Below are 15,399 nucleotides of genomic sequence, written 5' to 3'. Positions count from 1 at the left end.
GCATCAGTGACGCTGGGAGGGGTCAGGGCGGGGGTTATTGATATTGTTCAACTGAGGAGACCTCTGGAAGGCATAAATAGCCGAGGGAAGCGTTCAGGTCTCGCAGTCCCTCCTCAAGACAGCCCAGGCACAGGTTTCACTCCTCAACTTCAACGATAACCACATCTGTATCTGCAAACTCAGTAAGTACCCACTCCTCTGTCGTCTCAAGCACTGCCTTACTGAACGTCAAATGGACCTTTGTGTAGAGCGGATCTGACAAGCATGCATGCAATGAGTACTGCAGGTGTTATGTGTGGAAAGCAAAAGCTATTTGTCACTCATCTAAATGTTGTGAACAAGTGTTCTATGAATGCATGATGTTCCTAATGGCATAAGCTTATTTATATTCATGAATGCGTACACATGTTATTTTGTCAGACTTAATGTCGCCGCTGTTACATTCCTAGGCTTTCATTGTCAGTAGGTTAGCTGTGAATGTTCATACTCATGTAGCCTAATGCCTACAGGTACATTTCAAACGCAATAATAATGAATGAAGACAAATTATCATGTATAGACTGCAAACACCTTAGAATTCTATCAGTGCAGATATTAATATAAACATCTACGTTGATGTCAAGCCTGCATCTGACCTGCTTCTGTTTCCCATTTCACACTCATTGTTGCACTGTGTTTAGGCTAAGCGAGTGTTTGAGTCTGGAACTGTGGAAATGTTTTAAGGCCAAAATTCTTTCCTCCTCGGTCATATGGACCACGTACTTTAAACCAACACAGAAGGAATGTGGTTGGTTGCCCAGTCAAGTGGTGCAGAACCTGAAATGCCCCTCATTCCCCTTTCTCTTTTCCAGCTCAGTAACAAGCATGGAAAGAGACATGAACGTGAGCAGTACTAGCAGTGTGGTGCACTGGCTAGCCAGCCTGACCCTAACCCTGCTTGGGAGTGTCCACCCCATGCCTGTGACCATAGACCCGGTGTGCACGGCAGACACCACTGCCAAGTACAGCCTGACATTTACAGGGATGTGGAGCCAAACCTCCTTCCCTAAGCAGTACCCAATCTACCGCCCCCCTGCCCAGTGGTCCCCTCTCATTGGTAAGTGAAATACTTTTTGGGCGGCAGGCAACCTAGCAGTTAATAGCGTTGGGCTAGTAACCGAAAGGTCGCTGGTTCGAATCCTCGAGCTGACTAGGTGAGAAATCTGTCGATGTGCCCTTGAGCAAAGCATTTAACCCTAATTGATATTTTAAGTCGCTTTGGATAAAAGCATCTGCTTAATGACCAAAACTATAAAATAAAATATACTATAAAATATACTGTTATTAGCCTGTGATCTGACTCCCTTTGTTTATACTGTAATAGTAATCCTATACTGTAGATTCCTATATTCATGAATAAAACATAGACATCAGGTAAATACTATAGACATCTGGTAAATGTATGGTAGTAGACATGCATTGCAGATTTCCACATTTTCCCTATAATTTAAAACTCCTTGAGCACCTGGAAAAGCGGTATATGCATCCAATCCATTACTATTAGTTTACAGTGTGCCTGAAAAGCAGACATTTTAAATACATTCTGAGCTGCTAGTTAAGAGCTACACAAACTGGGGGAAGCAATCCATGTAATATGTTGTGCAATTCTTCCACTCCAGGGGTGACCCACAGTTCAGACTATCATATCTGGCAGCGGAATGAGTTTGCAAGCAACGGGGTGAGGGAGTTCTCTGAGAAGGGCGAGGCCTGGACTCTGATGAAGGAGGTGGAGGCGGCTGGGGAACGCATCCAGAGTGTCTACGGGCTGTTCTCTGCTCCAGCCTTGGTTGGGGGAACGGGACAGATGACCTCAGAGTTCGAGGTCTTTGCAAGGCACTCTTTCGTAAGTTTCTCAATCTTCACAGAGCATTCAATATCTATCTAAAATACATATCTCAATGCCCATCCATCTAATATACCTCTCTCAATGTCCATCTAATATACCTCTCTGAATGTCCATCAATCTTATATACCTCTCTGAATGTCCATCTATCCAATATACCTCTCTCAATGTCGATCTATCCAATATACCTCTCTCAATGTCCATCTATCTAATATACCTCTCTCAATGTGCACCTATTTACTTGAAGAACCTTTCTAAAAGGTATGTCTCTTCAGAAATGTCCAGAAATCAAGTATATTGTCATAGAGAGATTACTATGTAAAACCTACACCACTTATTCTAAACCTTGTACCAACTTTTAATATAAAAGTTTTTTATGAATATCCCAGTAGGTATAGATTAGTAGATTCATATATTTGATGTTCAGTTGCAAACTCTCATTTGCATGGCCCAAAGCTAACAACTGTAGAAATATATATACACTGCTCAAAAAAATTAAGGGAACACTAAATTAACACATCCTAGATCTGAATGAATGAAATAATCTTATTAAATACTTTTTTCTTTACTTAGTTTAATGTGCTGACAACAAAATCACACAAAAATAATCAATGGAAATCCAATTTATCAACCCATGGAGGTCTGGATTTGGAGTCACACTCAAAATTAAAGTGGAAAACCACACTACAGGCTGATCCAACTTTGATGTAATGTCCTTAAAACAAGTCAAAATGAGGCTCAGTAGTGTGTGTGGCCTCCACGTGCCTGTATGACCTCCCTACAACGCCTGGGCATGCTCCTGATGAGGTGGCGGATGGTCTCCTGAGGGATCTCCTCCCAGACCTGGACTAAAGCATCCGCCAACTCCTGGACAGTCTGTGGTGCAACGTGGCGTTGGTGGATGGAGCGAGACATGATGTCCCAGATGTGCTCAATTGGATTCAGGTCTGGGGAACGGGCGGGCCAGTCCATAGCATCAATGCCTTCCTCTTGCAGGAACTGCTGACACACTCCAGCCACATGAGGTCTAGCATTGTCTTGCATTAGGGGGAACCCAGGGACAACTGCACCAGCATATGGTCTCACAAGGGGTCTGATGATCTCATCTCGATACCTAATGGCAGTCAGGCTACCTCTGGCGAGCACATGGAGGGCTGTGCGGCCCCCCAAAGAAATGCCACCCCACACCATGACTGACCCACCGCCAAACCGGTCATGCTGGAGGATGTTGCAGGCAACAGAACGTTCTCCACGGTGTCTCCAGACTCTGTCACGTCTGTCACATGTGCTCAGTGTGAACCTGCTACTCCCTTCACAGAACAGCGCAAACTGGCTCTAACCAGAATAGAAAGAGGTGTGGGAGGTCCCGGTGCACAACTGAGCAAGAGGACAAGGACATTAGAGTGTCTAGTTTGAGAAACAGACGCCCCACAAGTACTCAACTGGCAGCTTCATTAAATAGAACCCGCAAAACACCAGTCTCAAAGTCAACAGTGAAGAGGCGACTCTGGGATGCTGGCCTTCTAGGCAGAGTTGCAAAGAAAAAGCCATATCTCAGACTGGCCAATAAAAATAAAAGATTAAGATGGACAAAAGAACACAGACACTGGACAGAGGAACTCTGCCTAGAAGGCCAGCATCCCGGAGTCGCCTCATCACTGTTGACGTTGAGACTGGTGTTTTCTATTCTGGTTGGAGCCAGTTTGAGCTGTTCTGTGAAGGGAGTAGTACACAGTGTTGTACGAGATCTTCAGTTTCTTGACAATTTCTCGCATGGAGTAGCCTTCATTTCTCAGAACAAGAATAGACTGACGAGTTTCAGAAGAAAGTTCTTTGTTTTTGGCCATTTTGAGCCTGTAATCGAACCCACAAATGCTGATGCTCCAGATACTCAACTAGTCTAAAGAAGGCCAGTTTTATTGCTTATTTAATCAGAACAACAGTTTTCAGCTGTGCTAACATAATTGCAAAAGGGTTTTCTAATGATCAATTAGCCTTTTAAAATTATAAACTTGGATTAGCTAACACAACATGACATTGGAACACAGGAGTGTTGGTTGCTGATAATGGGCCTCTGTACACCTATGTAGATATTCCACAGAAAAAATCTGCCGTTTCCAGCTACAATAGTAATTTACAACATTAACAATGTCTACACTGTTTTTCTGATCAATTTGATGTTATTTTAATGGACAACATTTTTGGCTTTTCTTTCAAAAACAAGGACATTTCTAAGTGACCCCAAACTTTTCAACGGTATTGTACATATATGTTTTTACACAACATTCAGAGTCTGCATTTGGGACCAGTTTCTTATTGGCCTCAGCGTATCCAATAAAAGATGTCAGCAAAAATAATTCTTACTGTTGGAACTCTCTGTTGGAACTGTAGTTGAGGAAAGCTCTGGAAAGATGAGAGTACGGAATAATGAAGAGCAGATTAAGACCGCTGATCCTTTGAGTGTCTGCACTAAATTTGAGTTTACTGTTAGACGGACTCCTAGAAACATCCACACATAACCCATCCTACTTCCCCCTCTCTCTACAGCTATCCTTCATAGTGCGGATAGTTCCCAGCCCAGACTGGTTCCTGGGAGTGGACAGCTTTGACCTGTGTGAGGGAGACCAGTGGAAGGAAAGCGTCACACTGGAGCTGTACCCCTACGATGCAGGCACTGACAGTGGCTTCACCTTCTCCTCTCCAAACTTTGAGACCATTCCTCAGGACAAAGTCACACAGGTAAATCTAAAAGAGCCCATGGTTCGTCATCATGTTCATACTGTAGGACACTGATGATGCTGTATCAACTTTGCTAATCAATACCAGAAGTGCTGTTGACAACACAACCTTATTTTGTCCTTTCCAGATAACGTCATCTTCTCCAAGCCATCCTGCCAACTCTTTCTATTATCCCCGTCTGAAGAATCTGCCACCCATGGGCAAGGTCACCCTCACAAAGACCAAGAACAACCAGATCTTCAGCATACCCATGGAGCCCATCCAGTTCAACCAGACTGGCAATGAGATTGGCAATGAGATTGAGGACTCTCTCATAAGTAAGCAAGAAACATTTAAGAAACAAATGCAGTGAACTAATATTTATCGCTTGCTATCCTGCAATCCTACCTCTTTGATAGAAAAAAACTTGCTCAATTAGGTTTTTAACTTAATCATCATCTTATGAACCAAGATTTATTCCACTTAACCCCATTAAAATGAAAGAAGAGAGCAAAGAATTGGCACTGGCCATCTGGCAAAACATAAAGAGTAAAGTAAAGCCTTGCGGTAATCGGATCTGTTGTGCGCCAGCATTGAGTTGGAGTCAGCAAGAGCTGTTCCTCTGTGACCATGGCAACCAGGCAACACACAGGATAAAGGAGGTCAAAGGCATTGGACATTTCCTGCCTCTCAGCACTGATGTCAAGTAGTCCAGCCTTGCTTTTATTTCCACGTTACATCCTCCTGCTTCTCTAATTCTCCCAAAAAATAACCTCAATCTGTGATAGATATCAACCTTTTACTGGCTCATAACATGGGAGCGGGGAGGGGGGGGCTAGGCAAACCACAGGATTTTTAAAACATACAAAGTAAAGTTTCTGTAATTTAATTATTCAATAAAAGTTCATCCAGATTTAGCAACCGTAGCCAGGACAGCTACGAGCTTTGGATATATAAAAGCATATATTTTAAAGAATTTCCTTACATTGGGATTTACTTTGGCATGCATACAAAATACATTTGGTTACCCTGTATATTCTATACAATCATAAAATGTCCTGTTTCCTACAGTATTACAGCTATATTTGACATAGCACTTGGAAATATTCTATAAACTATTTTTTCTGATTGAGCAAATGAACTAAAAGTTTAGTATCAGTTAATAAATCAAGTCTTCCCCTTTCGTATGAAATGGTGTTGGGTGGCTTAGCTAAATCAGTTATTTTAACCTATGCCTGAAGTCTTATCCTTGTGTGGCATGTTATAACTCCAGCAGACCACCACACACACACACACACACACACAGAGGGGCCCTAGAGCCTGGCTAGAGAAAGGGTCACTGAAATCATATCAACCCCTACTGCTGCATGCTCAAGTGTTACAGGTCTCTGGTCTCTTGCAATTCAAGTGTTCTATGTATTGCTAAAATAATGTCTTAATGCATATCGCTAACAGAGTATATCTGGTGTCCTTCCCACTAGATTCCACCCCTCTGGACTGTGAGGTGTCTGCATGGTCACCCTGGGGCCTGTGCAAAGGCAAATGCGGAGACTCAGGCGTGCGCCACAGAACTCGCTACATCCACCTACAACCAGCAAATAATGGGGTAGTCTGCCCCCCACTGGAAGAGGAGAACAAATGCATCCCTGATAACTGCTTATGACTGGCCGGCAAGGGTACGAAACAGAAAAGAAGATGCTATGCAAGACGACAAAGAGTACGAAAGATGCGTCCGTCATCTCCACTGGAGAAGCCCAAGCTGTAGAAATTGACCCTTTTCTCGCTGGGCTTCCTAGCCTATTCACTGGGAACAGTGGAGGCTGGTGAGGAAAGGAGGGTTCAAAGTAATGGCTGGAATGGAATAGATGGAACAGTATCTAACCATTAGAAAAAAAGTGTAATATCATTCCATTCTATGAGCCCGTCCTTCAATTTAAAGTGGCACCAGCCACCACTGACTAGGAAAGATTTATAAATGGGTCACAGACATGCAATTATTGTGAAGCCTGAGGAGTGAAGAGGTTGTCTAGAAACTCTGCCCTTAGTTCTTGTGATTAATGTTTCCCTACATCATTGGGTTTTCTGAGGTAGCTAGCTATGAGTCTGAAAAATCATTCTTAAATTCAAATCTGGACCTGGAAGCCAGTTCCACTGCTTTTTTTCTTCATTTTCATTCTTCCCCTCTAATCCAGGACTGATTTAGACCTGTGACACCAGGTGGGGCCAACTAATTATCAGGTAGAACAGAAAACCAGCAATACTTCAGACCTTGCAGGGTAAGATTTGAATACCCGTTACAGACGATCAGCAGTGTTGGAAAAAGTACCCAATCATCATACTTGAGTAAAAGTATAGAAAGTTACTTAAGTAAAAGTGAAAGTCACCCAGTAAAATTTTACTTGAGTAAAAGTCTAAAAGTATTTGGTTTTAAATATACTTAAGTATCAAAAGTAAATTTAATTGCTAAAATATAATTAAGTATCAAAAGTATAAATCAATTCAAATTCCTTATATTAAGCAAAGTGGACTGCACCATGTTCTTGTTTTTAGCCATGGGCACACTCCAACACTCAGACATTATTTACAAAAGATGCATTTGTGTTTAGTGAGTCCGCCAGAACAAAGGCAGTAGGGATGACCACGTGTTCTCTTGATAAGTGTGTGAATTTTACAATTTTCCTGTTCTGCTAAGCATTCAAAATGTAAGGAGTACTTTGGGTTGTCAGGGAAAATGTATGGAATAAAAAGTACAATATTTTCTTTAGGAATGTAGTGAAGTAAAAGTAAAAGTTGTCAAAAATATAAATAGTTAAAGTACAGACACCCCCAAAAAACTACAGCAATTTCTACAACAATTTCTCCAGTACTTTAATAGACCAGATGTGTGTTTACAGATAAAGCACTCTTTTCCATGATGATCTCTACTACAGAGAATATATTTATTTACAGGGTTTGGACCTGTACTGTACAGTATCAAGCAGCAGAAATCTCACACTCGATCGTGCTATTGAGATATTGTCAAAATCAGAGAGAAATTGCAAAATGCGTACTTTTCTGAGAAAATGTACCTCCTTGTAAAAAACAGTACACCAAATTTTGTTGATGTTTGTCTGTCTGTATGTATGTTCTTTGTAAGTCCAATAAACTGTAAATACATGTAAGTTGAATGCAATTTTATTTCTAATTGATGTAAAGCAACAATATTTCATACAATCAACAAAATACATCATGCTACACAACAGCACACACCACAGCATAAAATAGGCCTACGAAACACAACGATCTCAAAGGAGTGTCCCTGTCATGAAAATCTTTGTTACTCATTGATGTTGTTTGCTATCTATGCCAAAGCTTTCATTAGTCATACCTGACATACTTCATCATGCCATGTCCCAGGATAAGATATGACAAACTGTCTTTCAAAGTAGTACAAATGAGCTCTTCCCTAGAAAACCCCTAAGCTACAGAAAACCTGAGAAATAGACTGACCCTGGAAAATTCCAAGAAATAGCAATCATAGCCTACATCTGGGCCATTGGTACCTTTCGCTTCATATATTTCTGCATGTTTCTCAAGTGTTGGTCTTATTTTAAACCAAAGACAAATGATGGAAAATTACTGGGAAAAGTAACAGGAAAAATAGACAGATTCTTGGCTTTTGATGGAGGACAGTCTTTGCAGATACTATGCGAGTACAATCTTAGGGGAAAAAGGTGCTATCTAGAACCTAAAAGGGTTCTTCAGCTGTCCCCATAGGAAAACCCTTTGAAGAGCTCCTTTTGTTTCCAGGTAGAACCCTTTTTGGTTCACATTTTACATCATATTTTAGTCATTTAGCAGACGCTCTTATCCAGAGTGACTTACAGTAGTGAATGCATACATTTCAATTCATACAGTTTTTTTCTTTTTTCCCGTACTGGCCCCCCGTGGGAATCGAACCCACAACCCTGGCGTTGCAAACACCATGCTCTACCAACTGAGCCACAGGGAGGCCACTATGTGGTTCCATGTAGAACACTTTCCACAGAGGATTCTACATGGAACCCTAAAGGGCATTCTTATGAGGACAGCTGAAGAACCCTTTTGGAACCCTTTTTTTTAAGAGTGTAGGTTTCATGATGGTACAGTGCACACTAGTTAATAAGTGAACTATTTCATGTTTCTTTATCAGTACATGTGGACTTCTACTACTGGTCAGGCTTACCAGTTTCTCTGCTGACCTTGGGTACCCACTCAGACGCACAGTTTGGATGGTCGGTCGCAGCAACAGCAGGTGTCAGTTTCTCACACCAGAGTTGTCGCCTGCACACTAGCAACCATAAGGCTCATTATACTCTTAACTTTGTCACATACTGTGTGTCAAAATGAATGTGAGGGGCACTGGGCTGTGGGTGCTGTGTTACCTGGCACTGATGGCTGCTATGTACTTTGATCTGGGTGAACAGGAGCAAAAGGGCCTCATCAAGGAGATTCCAGGTAACATGCTGATCACAGGTCAGTTCTATGGGCAGGTGGAGAGGAGGACATTGTTCTGCATGGTTGACAGGTCAGTTCTATGGGCAGGTGGAGAGGAGGACATTGTTCTGCATGGTTGACAGGTCAGTTCTATGGGCAGGTGGAGAGGAGGACATTGTTCTGCATGGTTGACAGGTCAGTTCTATGGGCAGGTGGAGAGGAGGACATTGTTCTGCATGGTTGACAGGTCAGTTCTATGGGCAGGTGGAGAGGAGGACATTGTTCTGCATGGTTGACAGGTCAGTTCTATGGGCAGGTGGAGAGGAGGACATTGTTCTGCATGGTTGACAGGTCAGTTCTATGGGCAGGTGGAGAGGAGGACATTGTTCTGCATGGTTGACAGGTGAGTTCTATGGGCAGGTGGAGAGGAGGACATTGTTCTGCATGGTTGACAGGTCAGTTCTATGGGCAGGTGGAGAGGAGGACATTGTTCTGCATGGTTGACAGGTCAGTTCTATGGGCAGGTGGAGAGGAGGACATTGTTCTGCATGGTTGACAGGTCAGTTCTATGGGCAGGTGGAGAGGAGGACATTGTTCTGCATGGTTGACAGGTGAGTTCTATGGGCAGGTGGAGAGGAGGACATTGTTCTGCATGGTTGACAGGTGAGTTCTATGGGCAGGTGGAGAGGAGGACATTGTTCTGCATGGTTGACAGGTGAGTTCTATGGGCAGGTGGAGAGGAGGACATTGTTCTGCATGGTTGACAGGTGAGTTCTATGGGCAGGTGGAGAGGAGGACATTGTTCTGCATGGTTGACAGGTGAGTTCTATGGGCAGGTGGAGAGGAGGACATTGTTCTGCATGGTTGACAGGTGAGTTCTATGGGCAGGTGGTTTAAAAAGTTCAATGGATTAGCAGAGATCATGATGAAGTCAACCAGGAGGCATATGGAATTTGTTTGATATTCTATTACATTTTTTATTTAATCGTTATTTAACTTTGGAAAATCATCTCTACTTTTTATGTAATAATGGCTTACTCCAAAGCAATCTTAAGCACATTTAGATGTAATAAGAAATGTGGAATATCGTCTGTCAGGTTATTTTCTTTTGGAGTATTGGGAAAAAGAACCCCAACTCCCCTCCACTTGGCCTCACTATCACTGTGATTCAGACCACCATGTCATTTTTCTTTTGCTTCTAGATATTAATTAAAAAAACATATGACAGATTTGGAAAATTCTAATTCACATCCCACGCCTCTGGCCCACATTGGTTGTGGATGCAGTCCAACTCGAATCTAAGGTTTTCCATTTTTGCCGGTGACAGGCTTGTGAGTTCCTCTCTGCTGGACTCTGTTGCTCCACAACCATATCTGAATATTGTTCTGATATTTCCAACGCAGAGGATTCATTTTGATGTTGACCCCAGTGCTGAGGCACAAAGACACAGCCCAGACCATGGAGTACAACTTGAAACCCCTAAGAGACAAGATGCTATACATCACAAGGAAATAATCAAACACACTTTGTTATGAAAAGGGTCATTTTCCAAAATTCTAGTTTCAGAAAAAAGCTGACTATTATTTTTATCAGAACTAGGTCTATAGTACAATACATGAAAACAACAAATATTGTGTTGAGCTACTAGGCCTGTCCTATTAACAGTCTGGAGTGAACTATTCACCAGCCCTTCTTTTGATATTCACAGGAACTAGATGATACTTTTTGCCAGATCAGTGAAGAAACCAATGGGAAAGTTTTGTGGTGGGCTGTTGTGTAGACTTCCATTCAACTATCAGTTGGATTTTGGCAAATCAAAAGACTGAAAGACTTCCTGATTGCAAAGAAGTTGGTTTGATAAGAACTTTAGAGCAGGAATGATGTCTTGCAGTACAATGCACAGTGTCCACTAGAGTCAACTGCTATTCCAAACTCGACTAAGATCAGTGCTGAGTAGGCATCTATTTTACTGTACATCCTTCTAGAGACAATGTATGATTAATAAAATGTGTTTGTTTCATCTTACACAACTATCCCAATTTGTTTTCTCCAATGAATGCACCAAAATGTAAATAATGACGTAGCCAGCCAATCAGAAAGCGATCTGAAATACAAACAAACCGAACATCAGAAGGTAGCACAGGCTAGTTAATTGCTACAGTTGCTAAAGCCAGAAAACGACCCGGAAAGTTTTGTGACAGTTTGCTAGCTAGTTCCATAGAGAACCAAGGGCCATCATGTAAGTCAGATGTGGACCTTTCTTCAGTAAAACAGAATTTACTTTTTAATACATACCTGTTCGGGGGCAGCTAAGTAAGAAAAGCTACTGTAGCTAGCTATTTTTATTTATAGTTTTTTTTTTTGGGGGGGGGGGGGGAGCGTTGACACGCAAGCTAACGTTAGCTAGCTAGCTAGTTCGTCTTTATAGTCCAAATTGGTAGCCATCAATCTATTTTGGCTGATCTCTGCGACTTAAAAGCAAGAAGATGGAATGTCTGAATTTATAACTATGTCGTAGTTGTATGTTATTGTTTTTACTATCTAACATTGGCTAACGTTCATCTCTTCGCTATAGACAATGTCTTACTGGATCTGCTGTAACTCCTGCTTCAACCTCCCTGGTCCTGACCGTAAATTAGCTGTTACCACCTGTGGTCATGTCATCTGCAACGTGTGTTTTCAGAAAGGTAGCAAGTTCTGTCTGTCTATTTAATTGTGCCAATGTACCCTGTTATGTATCTTTAAATTAATTAAGTTCAACATACCTTACGTATGATGCTATATGAGAAAATATATGTTCCTCCATGAAGCTCAGACTACTTGTCGGTTTGCAGTAGTTCTGTCTTTTTTAGAATACACAGGCTAAACTTGAACACATGGACCTCTGCTGGTCGTTGTCTGATGTTACAGAAACAATTCGGCCACACAAAAAACCTAATTCTAGTCAGTGTTATATCGTAACGGCATGCTATTGTATTGTATATAATATTGTGCTCGTTCCAATAACCACATTGTACATTTTCTTTCAGCCAATCAAGGGGAGTGCATGATATGTAACACAAAATGTCAAGTTACTCCTCTCTCAGACAATGTAAGCAGTGATACAGTATCTTATAGATGTGATTATCCTGCGAGGCTCACAAAGAAATCTATTTGATAACCTAAACTTTACAATCTTTACTTTCACAGAGTAGTGCAGAGGTAAAGGCCCTCTTCTCTGACATCAATTCTGTAGCAACCAAAAACTTAACAGAGATAAGCAAGGTATTTATCTTGATGATCATAATAGGATAGGCACATAAGATATTAGCCTATTTATAGTGATCATTTTAAACACCTCAAGGTTCTACTGCATGCATAAAAACAACATATGTATCCACTCTATTAGGTGTTACTATTCCAGGCAAGGCACCAAAAGAGGTTGTTGGCGCATTCCCAGCAGAGGGTGAGGCTGGGGGACATTTAGTTGTACCTCTGCTACTATTTAATAATACCAAAGAGTTTAATGGTAGCCTCTCTCTTCTGGTGTTATAATCTGAAACATCTGTGCTCCTTATAGAATGAAAAGTTAGAAGAAGTTTTACTCAAAATGAAGCAAGAAATGCAGCAAATGTCTAAGTAAGAATGTAAATCATTAGACATCACATAGCATAATTCACTACCACATATTAACGACTGCTTAGTGTGACTTTAACATTCTTATATTTACCAGGAAAATTACAGAGCAGAATGCCTATATTGCCAAACTGGAGAGCACTCGTCAGCATCAAAGGTATCAATATCTTTATGGGTGTTACTGCTTTCTACTCACCAGGTGTCACTATTGTCATCTTTGTTTTTCAAACATGAGACCATGAAGGGGACTCATTTGTTATCAACATATTTTTTATTCAGACCAACTCTTAATGACCATGGTTGGAGATGAATCACATTCCTCTCTCTCTCTGTACAGTGCAAAAGCAGCTTCTACATCACAGCTGAACCGTAGTTCTCACAATGCTCGTTCACATCAAATCAAATCAGATCAAACGCAGATACCATTCAACTCACCCATGTCCCTCTCTCGCTACTCATCTACTACAAGTCTGTAAGTATTACATCTTAGGAAATCTGCATTAGGCCTACACATATCTAAAAAAGTGAACCTTTAAGTTAAAGGTTACAAATATTTAGCCTAAATGAACATAGATTCCAGTACATAGTATATATCCAGGAACAAGATAATGTATCGTGTAACTGTTTTCGGATGGTTTGACATAAAATATGACATGACGTTCTGCGGTTGTCCTAACCCGGTTTGATTTATAGTCTGCATGCTGTAGACTAGTCTAGCTGACAGAGAGCATGTGTCTGTCTACTGGGCTCTCTGTGGGGCCCTTTGCTCCAGACCTCTATCACAACAGCCCTGAGCTGCAGGGGAGAAAGGGGATCCTCCAATGTAAACTGTGTATATCCTGACTTCATTCACCCTAGCTGCTGTTTGGCTTTGCCCTGCAGTACCACACCAGTCTCACCTGAATAAGCTGGGCAGGCTTGTGAACATTATGTCTGAGTGAGCATTTCCATAATCTTTCTTCCCGGGTTCTATGAGAATGAAATGTGACATGCCATGTTATGTGATTTCCCTTCAGGGCAGAAAGCATGGAGGTGGATAACAGAGGTCTGTTTAGGAAAGTATGTGAACCTTTTCAATTGACCAAATATGGTTCAAATCAGAGACAAATATTTAGATTATTTGTATTAATAGTATACTTATTTAGTTTTGAGACTGAATACTAGCTGTGTATACCCTGAATCCAAATCATTCTTTGATGTTTAATACCAGTGATGAGGTCTACGGCAGACTGAAACTGGTTTTAATGATGGAGACGTATGTTTGTGCAAATGGAAATGTTTTTTTCTCCCTGAACAGCCGGAGCTCTCTGGAAGTGTCCAGAGGTTGTCCTTGATCAGCCCTCCACAGGACGGCCGGATGGGTAAGTCTGCTACTCTACTCTGCTCTACTCACAGACAGCCAGATAGATACCTGTGGAGCTATTCACTGCTTACGTAACAGCACAATGCTTCAATGGATTCAACTTCTGTCTGTATCTGAATAAGGTTTTTCGTTTTTGTTTGTAGACTCGGCTATGAGTCTGGAAGCACTATATCTGCGTTTTAGCATACAATATTTAGGGTGTTGCTGAACTTGTGGTGTGTGAATTCTAAATATTGCATCTTTAGGTATCGTCCCCCATCGATCGACCAATCAAAACACCCTAGTCAACCACTCAGCTCGCTCGGCCACTGTCAGGTCTAACTTGTTATAATCACATCATTATCATAACTTAACCATTTATACACCAGTGTGCCATGACACAATAAATGAACTTTGATGTCTTGCCGTCTGTCCTTCCAGCCGCCTGGCAGAGTTGCAGATGACTCCTAACCTGCCGTATAGTAGGAACACAGGGTGGGAGACGCCCGTGTTCAAGCCCCCGTCCGCCTACAGACACTCCTCCATGTCTTCTCTGGTCGTGTCCTCTCTGGGGGTCACCTGCCCTCCACCGTAACACCGCCAAGAGTCAGCCATCACGACGGCACAAGGAGACGTCTCTAATCCACTTCAATGCCCTCCACGATTGACTTAGCTAGAGTATCAAATCACCTGGCAATGGTTGAACTCTCCACCGTGGAGAGATGAGCTGTGGAATAGGAAGTGTTGTTCAGAAATTGAGCCCCCTTCACACAGGGTTAAGAAGAGTTTGGAAGCAGTGGTCTGTTGGTTGTGTGTGCAGTGTAGCATGTATATTGTCATTGTAATGGATTACATACAGTATTACAGTATTACTTGTCACAGTAACAAATAAAATTTAACAAACCAATCAAATTGATCTCTCAATAATTAATTGACCAATAAGACACTGAAATCACAAAACCTGTACTGTAACCTCTGTACCACTGTAACCTCTGTACTATAACCTCTGTCGTTAATCATTAACAAACCACTCATCTGATTGGCATGTTTAGAGGTTGTGATTTGCAGTACAATTAGTTAACACCCACAGTGAGTCCCAGACAATGCCAAGCGTTCCATTGGCCTCCAGCATGACTCACCCAGGACAGGACCAGCTCTACTCTCTTCTGTCTCTGGGGGGCCTGCTGCTGCCTGCCTGTCCCTCCAAGGCATTTTCAAGGTCAACTAATCACAAAGGCACTGTGTGAAGAGGTGTGGGCAACATAATTGTGTTATTTCTTCAAATAGCTTGTCTAACATGGCAGATATGACACATGATTAGAACAACCTCCATGGCCTCTTGATTGCTTCGAGCCCCAAGGGCAGGAAACTACTTCTTACAAGCACA

The 15,399-nt window shown here is 41.9% G+C and overlaps 2 protein-coding genes, 1 long non-coding RNA gene and 1 other non-coding gene across 5 annotated transcripts; 2 read left to right on the top strand and 2 right to left on the bottom strand.

Annotated features, from left to right (window-relative positions):
• Positions 1-115: 115 nt before the first annotated feature.
• On the top strand, positions 116-7,761 carry spon2b (spondin 2b, extracellular matrix protein). The gene is given in 6 exon segments (NM_001140189.1): positions 116-182; positions 852-1,096; positions 1,659-1,882; positions 4,430-4,621; positions 4,749-4,938; positions 6,082-7,761. Coding segments are annotated over 5 exon segments (1,020 nt in total). The 5' UTR covers positions 116-182; positions 852-864; the 3' UTR covers positions 6,264-7,761.
• Positions 7,762-8,518: 757 nt separating this feature from the next.
• trnaa-ugc (transfer RNA alanine (anticodon UGC)) lies at positions 8,519-8,593 on the bottom strand. Its single transcript has one exon. It is a non-coding gene; the product is annotated as a tRNA-Ala (tRNA).
• A 1,779-nt stretch (positions 8,594-10,372) lies between these two features.
• Positions 10,373-11,908, bottom strand: LOC106612001 (uncharacterized). The gene is made up of 3 exons (XR_001330209.2): positions 11,821-11,908; positions 11,082-11,159; positions 10,373-10,534 (listed from the first exon to the last, which is right to left on the bottom strand). It is a non-coding gene; the product is annotated as an uncharacterized lncRNA (long non-coding RNA).
• Positions 10,529-14,651, top strand: rnf212 (ring finger protein 212). Of its 2 annotated transcripts, XM_014212757.2 has the most exons (12): positions 10,529-11,294; positions 11,631-11,742; positions 12,085-12,146; positions 12,245-12,319; positions 12,444-12,500; positions 12,615-12,673; positions 12,768-12,827; positions 13,008-13,142; positions 13,687-13,729; positions 13,968-14,031; positions 14,279-14,348; positions 14,454-14,651. In XM_014212757.2, exons 2-12 carry the CDS (start codon positions 11,634-11,636, stop codon positions 14,605-14,607), a joined length of 888 nt encoding a protein of 295 aa, XP_014068232.1. In that variant the 5' UTR covers positions 10,529-11,294; positions 11,631-11,633; the 3' UTR covers positions 14,608-14,651. The 2 variants fall into 2 exon arrangements, with proteins under 2 accessions (XP_014068232.1, XP_014068234.1); XM_014212759.2 differs by lacking the exon at positions 12,085-12,146.
• The last annotated feature ends 748 nt before the right edge of the window (positions 14,652-15,399 follow it).

Source organism: Salmo salar, chromosome ssa09, assembly GCF_905237065.1.
Source record: "Salmo salar chromosome ssa09, Ssal_v3.1, whole genome shotgun sequence".
Lineage (NCBI taxonomy): Eukaryota > Metazoa > Chordata > Actinopteri > Salmoniformes > Salmonidae > Salmo > Salmo salar.
The sequence above is the reverse complement of the archived record's forward strand: the minus strand, read 5'-3'. Positions and strand labels throughout refer to the sequence as shown.

Bases quoted from the DNA above. Each gene is read 5' to 3' on its own strand.
- rnf212 (XM_014212757.2), top strand. From the start codon at position 11,634: ATGTCTTACTGGATCTGCTGTAACTCCTGCTTCAACCTCCCTGGTCCT. The intron at 11,743-12,084 runs GTAGCAAGTTCT...ATTTTCTTTCAG, and splicing joins CAACGTGTGTTTTCAGAAAG to CCAATCAAGGGGAGTGCATG. The intron at 12,674-12,767 runs GTAAGAATGTAA...TATATTTACCAG, and splicing joins GAAATGCAGCAAATGTCTAA to GAAAATTACAGAGCAGAATG.